Source organism: Dipteris shenzhenensis, chromosome 29 (assembly GCF_047967505.1).
Source record: "Dipteris shenzhenensis isolate YYH24624 ecotype China chromosome 29, Dip_SZ_1.0, whole genome shotgun sequence".
Classification (NCBI taxonomy): domain Eukaryota; kingdom Viridiplantae; phylum Streptophyta; class Polypodiopsida; order Gleicheniales; family Dipteridaceae; genus Dipteris; species Dipteris shenzhenensis.
The window spans coordinates 38,888,205-38,897,762 of NC_141624.1; the positions used below are offsets into that span (position 1 = coordinate 38,888,205).

The 9,558-nt window shown below is 43.1% G+C and overlaps 1 protein-coding gene across 1 annotated transcript; it reads left to right on the top strand.

The window, feature by feature from the left end:
* The first annotated feature begins 3,039 nt into the window (after positions 1 to 3,039).
* LOC147882808 (RING-H2 finger protein ATL52-like) lies at positions 3,040 to 3,540 on the top strand. Its single transcript, XM_087400510.1, has one exon. The coding sequence runs from the start codon at positions 3,040 to 3,042 to the stop codon at positions 3,538 to 3,540; it is 501 nt and encodes a 166-aa protein (XP_087256636.1).
* The last annotated feature ends 6,018 nt before the right edge of the window (positions 3,541 to 9,558 follow it).

Genomic DNA, 9,558 nt, shown 5'->3' on the forward strand with positions numbered 1-9,558 from the left:
GCCCTAACATCATCTACAGGGACAAAAAAGATGTAATGATTCCACCAATGGATTGAATGGGGTTGATGTACCATGTCCCCGCAGTCGGGTCATGGAGTTGATGAATCAAGTAAGCATGCCGATTACATGTTTCATGTGTTGATGTTGGAGTAATGCCATTTGCTCCATGTCATCATCCTCCTCTTCAACACAATTATGTGTTGAGAGTAGTTCCCACATTTGCCAACAACTTGATAGCACAAATGATAAGGCAGTCAAAACGAGCTCATGACTAGCTTCATCACTATGAGCCTCATCCATGTCCATGTCCATGGCCACTTCTATGAGTACCCTGCATGAGACATAGAATGGTTACAAATAAATATTAAAGCGCTCGATAATATTACAAAAACTCAGGAATGCACACAACATTAAAGTCTTATACACTATCTTCACTCATGCAATTTTGGAGAATTCTATGCTAAGGGCAGGAGACATAGAATGAGCAAGCTACTAGGAAACAATAAAACATTCATGATTCAACAATCTATTTCTTTTCTGCAAACTTCTCTACAGCTGCTGCAAGCCTCTCCATTGCACGAGCAGACATTGTGCCAATTCGAAGATTGACACTCACACTCTCCTTATTCACTTCTATTGCCTCCTTATGCCTTACATTTGTCCATTCTCCATTTCTTTGAAGGATTTCTCTAGATTCACATTTCCCTCCTGGATCCGTTGCTCAACCGTGCGTCTCTTCGTCTTCTTCCTCAATCCAGTGGATGAGGCTTTTCCATCGCCCACCACGATGTACCCATCAGCATCAAAAAAATCATCCACCTCAGAGGTGGGTACATTCGGATGAGATCTTGGTGGTGTTTGCTCCTCAGGCCCTACATGCAAAGAGCAGAGATATATTGAAGAGTCTAAGGAAAGGTATGCTTATGTGCTTCGAGTAAATAGAGATCCACATACCGGCCGTGGAAGAGTCGAACACATCAACAATTGGATCCACGCATCGCTCTCTATGGAAAATGGGATGCATGATATCTCATAGCTCGTGCGTGAATTTGGACACCTTCATTCCCTTGGCTACACGTTGCTTTGGGGTTAGAGACCAGTATGAGGACTTTCGTGAAGGTATGTTTGCCTGATAGTTGCGAAGCCATTGATATTGAGGCCAGATTTTGGAATGTTTATCGCGGGCTTGCTCCCACGTTACTTGCAATCCCGCCTCGCTGCAATCTTGGGCAATCTTCTACCATTGCTACTCAGTAGTATATCAAATGAATTTACGGTCTCAAAAAAACATCATGTATATGACAGTTTTTGTGTTATCGATCACTCTAAAACATTCACACATTCCGTCGAGATTAACTGCTTCTTGTGCCAATTTCTAGATTGTTACATACATTGGGCAGTCCATGCATATAAGCTGGCCGCATCATTGCCCTGTGTTGCTTCAAACTAGACTAGAATTGGATCATGCAGCATTGAGTGGTCAGCAAGGACATTGGATGCAATGGCTATGCAAAAGTGCATGCAGGAATCTACGAACTGTGAGCAAGTGGCGGAAATGCATCAACGAACAATGAACAATGAATGATGGATGTAAAAACAACGATCAATCTGCAGGAGAATGGAGTCCGTAAAGCATTGCATGGATCGAACGCAGGAATGCAACAATGGAGGAATGCCAAGAAGACAGACTTGCATGCGGATGAGCATTTGATGCACTAGACGGCTCCCGCAATGAAGCGAGTGATAGAAGCAGCGAGATAAAAGCAGCGTGATAGATGGCTGAAGCAGTGAAGCGAGTGATAGAAGCAGCGTGATAGACGACAGAAGTAGTGAAGCGAGTGATAGAAGTAGCGAGATCTCCACAAGCCATGGCAGAAGCAGATGGAGTGGAGCGTACCTTGTTCTGGCTCGTTGGGGACATAAAAGCAACGAACGGTTCCTGCACATTCACAACGATGCATTAGTCTGAAAGGAACGTCGATTAACAATAGCAAAGGCATGGACGCAGCAAATGGAGTGGAGCATACCTTGTGAAGAGCAGGGAGGAAAACAAAGCGACGTGCTGCTTTTCAAAGGCGACGTTCAGAGATGGCATTCAATCATCGGATGTGCAGGTCGCAAGCATGTCGGTGCCGAAATGCTCGGTTGGAGAGAGCGAATCCAATCTCAAACGGGGTAGATTGACGCCAGAGACAGGCGTACAGGCGTGGATTTGATCGTGGGAACGGTGCATTCTTGATGCATTTCAGCCCACTAATGGCATTCCCTGGCGCATACGCCCTCGTGGGAATGCCCTCTAAGCTCTGTGCCGCTGCCGCTAGGTGCTCAGCTCTAGGCCTCCCTCAACAATAAAACTTCTCGGTGAACACTCTAGCTAGAGAGCAAGTGAAGGAGATCTCGAAAGCTCCACCAATGGAGGCCCAGTGTGCTATGCTGTATGTCAGGCGATCAAGACAAGCTCTGAAGAAGAACTGCCAAAAGAAAGGATAAGGCGCACTCAGCGTTGAGCTGGCCGTAGCTGGTGAAGTAAGAGCTAGCCGTTATTCGTGTTACAACTTGCACGTAAATTCATGGCCAGAACATGCACTTGCATGTGATGCTTCCCCCTGTTGTTGACCCGAATTTGCTGCAATTCAATCTTTACGACTGCGAGGTACTCTTTATCCAGATCTCTTGAACCTAGAACCTAGTCGTAGTTACTTTGCAAGCGGTTTTGGGTTTCCATCCGCATTTGGGATCGCTCCACCCTCCTCTTTCGATTGAATCATAGTCGCCTGTACCGCCCCGTTTTTCTCGCTTTCCGATTATTTTCTGCTTCCCTACTTCTCTGTTTAGTCATGTTTAGCACGATCTTCGATAAGACGGGCTCATGAGAAAAGCGTTCGTCGTGCGATACCGATTCGGATCATTTTCTGCCACAAGTTAAGCTCCTCCAGAACATGGGTCGACGGTCGATCTTTCAGCAGAAAGATTGTTTTGCACAGTAAGCTTCCACTTTTTCGGTTTCGCATCCCAAATATGCCGTTTATGAGATCCCTCATGGGCGACGCACAAGGTAGCGGTGGGCAGTCCAATATCAATGCCGTGGGATCTAGAGCAAATGCGGAGTATACATTGGCCGTAGGTGTGTTTGCGCTTGCGTGCATAATCGCGCTTCTTGTGATCTATTACAAATTCTTTTGCAAGTATTGCACAGCTTGTGACGTTGGATTGCGACGCAACCGTTCAGGAGTAGAGTTTAGGCGGGATACTCCTTCGGTTCAGGACCAGGAGACGGGGGGCGGACTTAGCGAGAGCTCAATAAGAATGATACCTGTGTTGAAATTCAAGGGAGGCGGTGGTCATAAGGAGTGTGCCGTCTGTCTCACTGGATTCGAGGAGAATGACAAGCTACGAGTGTTACCGAACTGTGGGCATGGCTTTCACGTCCTCTGCATCGATATGTGGCTTCAATCTCATGCGAACTGTCCACTTTGTAGGACGGACATGGCTCATTCAGAGAAAAGTTTCGTCCCAGCCATACGTGATCTTTCGCCCTGAGGGGAGACTTTCTACCTGCTTCGCAAGCTTTCAATGACAGATTAATGATCTACAGAACCCTGCATAGTCGCTTCCTTAGGAAAGGGAGGCTGAACAACACCGAAAACACACCCAACAAAGCAAAACCAGTGAGCCAGATGGAGTTCTACTCCGGTTTATTCTGGATTGAAAGAAAACTCGGGGATGCCTTCTGGGATCATGAATCCTATTCGATAAACCACTTCATTTGAGCAGAGTTGTTAGGGATCTGCGGAATAAAGTGGTACACTGTCCAGGGAATGAACCCATTCTTTTCAAATCAATGAGCTTCGATTCACCATTGAATAACTTCAGTCCTATGTACGGGAGCTCGAAATGTCGAGCTAAGCCTGAGGACCAATGTTGAAGTTCTTTCTCAAAGAAAAAGCATCAACATTCTTTTGTGGGGTTTGTTTTTCGTACATCAGAAATTGTCGTGGATCTTTCTCTTTCCTTTTATTAAGAAAACTGTGAATGGGAATGGACAACGATGTTGGAAAGTAACAGAAAATTGCGAGGCGTGTTTTTAAAGTATACTATTTGGGTGAATTGGCGACCTGCACATGTGTATTTCCAAAGTGTGGTCCTTGTGATTTGAGCCGGTTTTGAGCTGAAGATGCAAAGTTTATAAATAGAGAGGGATTGCATATATTCTCATTCTAATGGAAGTCAAAATCATGTTGCTATCAAGGTACAAAGATAAAACCACAACATTAAAATGCAAGAAACACAAAATACTAGACATAAATGTTTAGTTACAACAATGAATAGGTCCAAGTTCCATCCCCATGGTAAGCCACAAACTCCTCATATTATGAAAAGAGTAAGAATTCTACCTTGTGCTAGATTTGTATTAATGTATTTGGGATCAGAAGTGACATACTTGGGTTGCCTTCCTCCTGAACTTTGATTTGTTCCTTGTTAGAGACCATTGCTTGAGTTTGATCATCGAGTGATGAGTACCAACTCACGATCAAACAAGATTGTTGAACTCTATCACATCAAATTTGGTGCACCTATCAAACAGCAGCCATGTCATTGAATAGGATTCAATCGCAACTATTAGAACATCATGGAAATAGTTTCAATTGGTAAAAGGTTTATCTCAAGATGGCTAGTCGGATACCCATCCCCAAACTTCGGGTGAACCGTTAAGCTCAAGAAGTTTACTTATCTAGTGTGAAGGATGAAACTTTGAAGTCACTTGGTTGTCAAAGATGTCTAGAAATTACTATTTAAATATACTAGAGACCCAAGGACATCAAGAACATCATGCAAGAAATAATCACTATATGAGCTTTTATTGCGATGCATGATTTAGTTACGTACGAGATGCAGAAGCCTTGACCTTCATCATCACTACTGTGGATGTTGTTCATCCACACAATAGCTGGCCAAAATATTGGCAAAGGCATGGAAGTTTCTCAATGAGGTAAACAATGGATCTCGAACACTTGATCTGAGACCACCTTTATAACTGTTAGATATCAATGCTCCACTCTCATGTAACTACGTGGGAACCAACTAACTCTACTTATAAGCCCTCCATATGAGGAGAAGGCATTTGAGTAGCTCGGTTATCCGGTAGGTCCTGGTTTGGACTCGAGATGGGGGCCATGTGTGGCCTGAAGGCTAGACGGAGTTGGCACACTGCCAACTAGGCTACATGCAAGTGCGGGAAAGCATCCCGTGACTGACCACATTGAGGGTAGATGGAGCATTTCTTGGGGTAGCCCACTCTCGGGTTGCGAGGCCAGTTTGGAGTCCCAGATGATCTCGGATGGCTGTGGGCCAAACGGAGCCCGTAGGTTAGTTGCTCTATTTTGCACACCGGTTCTATCGTGTGGTCGGTGGCCTATTTCGAGACCGAACCCTAGTCGATCGTTTTGGGCAGACTGGGTCGGTCACCCAATTGAACCCAACCGACTACGATTGGTGGCTATATAAGAGCAAGCTCGTGAAGCCCACTTCATCAGTGGCTATAGCAACCCTGATTCCTTAGCATCTAGTCTCCATCATCTACTGTTTTCAGCTCGCCATCGAAGCTTCTTTCACAGGAGCGCACAGTTGGGAGGCAGCGCCATCTATTGTATCAATTTTACAGTAATCAAATTTTTGATTCTCCATACTATCTGGTTTTCTCTCTTGCGTACGAGATCCTGTTATCTGTTGAGCATAGACGTTCTATTGTTTTCTTACATCACTATAAGACATAGGCCATTTTTCGATGAAAATACCGACGCTTTTTACATCAATTTTTTTTTTCACAGGCGCAAACGTCGCTATAAGAGTAACTAAAAGCGTCAAAAACGAACCGTCGCTATAAAGTGTCGCTATATAGCAATGATGACAAACGTCGCTATATAGCGACACTATCAATCGTCACTATATGGCGACACTGGTAAACATCACTATATAGCGACGATTAACAGAACTTTAAAAAAAGGGTTAGTGGGGCTAAACAGGGCTTGCTATGGCCCTGTTTAGCCCCACTAATCCTTTTTTTTTTTTGGTAATTACAAAACAAAGATTTTTTATAACAAAATTTTCCTTGCGAAAAGGGTGATACAAAATCGTTCAAATGAAATGATCGAGCAACAAAAGCATATACATGTCGGACATATACAACATTGTTTGTAACAAAATTACCCTTTCGAAAGGGTGATACAAAATTGCTCAAACGAGCGGATATACAAAATGACATACAGGGCGAAGAAAATGCTACTACCACTACTACTACTACTACTCATCCGAATCCGAATCGTCCTCATCTTGTTGGAGTGTTCCTTGGTCCTCGTCAGTTGCGTCTTCTCCCTCATCCTCGTCACGTGCGTCTGATCCTTGGCCCTATTGATCGCTCGCCTCCGATGATGGGACGATTGAGCTTTGACCCTAAGAGTGAACCATATAAATCGAAAATTAGATTGGAACTTAAAGAATAAAACAATTTAAAAAGTGAGATTACAAGTAGGAGTAAACTTATACCGTGTGAGTAGGCTCATGCATGAGCATATGTCTCATTTTCTTATGCTCACATTAGGAAAAAAGGAAGCTCATTTTGGGGCCTTTTACGGTTTGGAAAAACAAGCTCTCAACCAATCAATAGAGGGCCAACGTAACGTTGGAAATTCACGAAAATAAGAGAAAATAGAAAAAAGAAACAATACTTTATGTAGGTACAAGCGTGCTACATTAATGTGGAGATTGGTTTTTTATTCTCACAAGATCTTTGGACAAGAAGATAGAATCTAAACTGACATTTTATCTGACAAGGGCCTTCCCGCTTCCACCCTACTGTTGCTACAAGCCCTGGCCCTTTGCTAGCTTTCCTTGCAGTTGACTTGGTTCTTGCCATCACTCTGACAAACTGCATACAAAGCAATGGAAAGAGATTACAACCATTGAGAACATGTTTTGACCAAAAAAAGGCAATCACAGGGGTGGATGAAGAAACATAGAAAAATTTGCAATAAAACGCGATACAAGGAGTTTGAAATTCCTAACAAGTCCAAATCGCATTTTCCTGCAAATTCCTGAAATGACATGCTGGTTCATTTCTATAGTGATTTCTCTGTCTTTACAACTAAATACAGTATGAATGGAGTTCATGCAAGAAGAGTACAGCCATGGATAGCTATGGAAGTCACAAAACTAGAATGACAGGGGTGGATGAAGCAACGTTTCAATATTTGCAACAAAACGCGATTTCGGCTGTTTGAAATTCCTAAAGCCTTCTCCTCGCGTTTTCCTGCAAATTCATGAGGCAGCATGCTGGAATATGCCTTCACTTATTTGAAGGTGTTTGCATGTCCATGCAGGATGGATTGAGTCTATGGAAGGCAAGAAGTGTGCACAGACTGAAGGAAGAACCCGTAAGTACAGTTTTACCCTCACATGCAAATATCACACTTGAAGATCTGTATTCCTACAGTGATTTCTCTGTCTTGACAACTAAATAAAATATGGACTGAGTCTATGCATTTCCATGCAGGATGGATTGTTTCTATGGTAGGCAAGAAGATTGCAGAGACTGAGGGAAGAACTCATTATTACTGACCTGAAATCTATCTATGGATGTGCTATGCTGCTGATGAGTACCCTGTGCTGGGGATGAACCTGTGCTACTGGTCAGGATGCTGATGTTGCAGAGTATGGAGGTAGGGAGGCAAGAGAGTAGAGACTGGAGGGCAAGAGGGCTGAGACAGGATACCACAAATAAGTGCAAAATACAAATAAGGCAGCTACTAAATCCCACACGTGTGGAATGTAGTCATTTTTCACATGTGTGGATGGGACCCAGATCTCTTGGAGTTTGAAATTTAGCACGCGTGAAAGGTACACTTTATGCCTTGGAACTTGTGCCATTCATGATTTCATAATCAATTCCACAACCACTCTTCCCTCCCCTGCCTCCAATCTTTCATCCCTGCCAGGACCCTCGCATCTTCCATTTCCTTCCCTCTCTGATCCTTTCCTACCCAGCACACTCCATCTAGACTACAACCTGCCTGAAGAGTACTACCACTGCCAGATCTCCAGGTTACCTAGAGTGCAGAGTTCAAGCTAGTGAAAGAGCAGGAGATTCACTAGTGCAACTCCAACAGCATGAAAGGAAAAAAAAGGTCAAAATTCTAGATTGTTTTCAATGTTTTTTGACATATATTTCTTCCATCCATTGAATTTTTGATGTCCAAATGTCTTCACTGAGCTCCACCCTTCTTGTTACATATTCAATTGATACTGTCCAAGAATGTGGTAAATCAACCAGGAATTTGATTGGAGATGGATATGAATAGAACCTAGAAATTTGCAACAAAATGCGAGGAGAGTGGTTTATACATCTCTAAGTAGCCCATATCGCATTTTGCTGCAAATTCCTATTGTTGACACATTCCTCATGAAAAGCTTCACTCAGCTCCAGCCTTTCTCTTGCATATCAAATCATACTATCCAGGAATCAATGAGATGAGCCTAGTATTTGATTTGACATGCATATGAACAGAACTGGAGAATTTGCAACAAAATGCGAGGAGAGTGCTTTATATTTTCCAAATGGTCCCCCATCGCGTTTTGCTGCAAATTCCTATGTCTGATTTGGTTCTCACTTCTACCTCATTGTTTTGCTATCTGTGGCCCTGTGGAATTCTTCCTTGATGATGAGAAATGTTTTTGCTTTGGAACAGTTGACTCCCAGGCCCCACCTTTCAAGAGGAAGCTGGACTTTTCTGCTGCTATTATTAGACCACAACAATCACCAAGTGAGTCATGAGAGCTCATGAAGGAATTATCTAGTGATATCCTATGCATTCACTGATTGCATATGTCAGCATATAGAATTCAAAGTATATAAGTTTTTGAACAGGCAAAAGGAAGAGACTGGAGCGGAATGCTGATTCTTCCATCACAAAACAAAAGGAACCAGAAGAGGACAAGTCTCCAGATTTGCTCCCATTTGAGTTTCTTCACAAATGCAAGGCTCAGAGTAACTTCCACATATACCACAGTATTTTCAACATGGAGTTCACAATGAGCTCTGTACTAGAGCATCACAAAAATTTTCTTTCAGACTATTGGGATACCTTCAAAGAAGTGACAGAGGCAGGAAGAATTGTGGAAGGAGAAAAGGTTTTTGTGCATATAAATCATATTGTCTCCATTGACAGGTTGAGGTACCATGTGAACAAAAGATTTGACAGCATGCCTGATCAATATAAATTCAACTGTAACTTGCACACCAGAAAGTGCAGAGTGCTTGAGGAAACCATGGCATTCCTTATGTACATTGTCTTCGGTAAGGACTCTTTGGATGAACAAGGGCAGGAGACTGAAGAAGAAGACACATCTGAAGCAGAGGAAAAAGAGGATGTTTCTTTGGTAATAGAAATGGCAGAGCAAGAAGAAGATATCAACCTTCAGGATGAGGGGCTGCAAGTGGTTGCTCTTGACCTTGTTCAACTGAGGACAAAAACTCTTAGGGGAGCAGAGCCAATTGAAGATTTT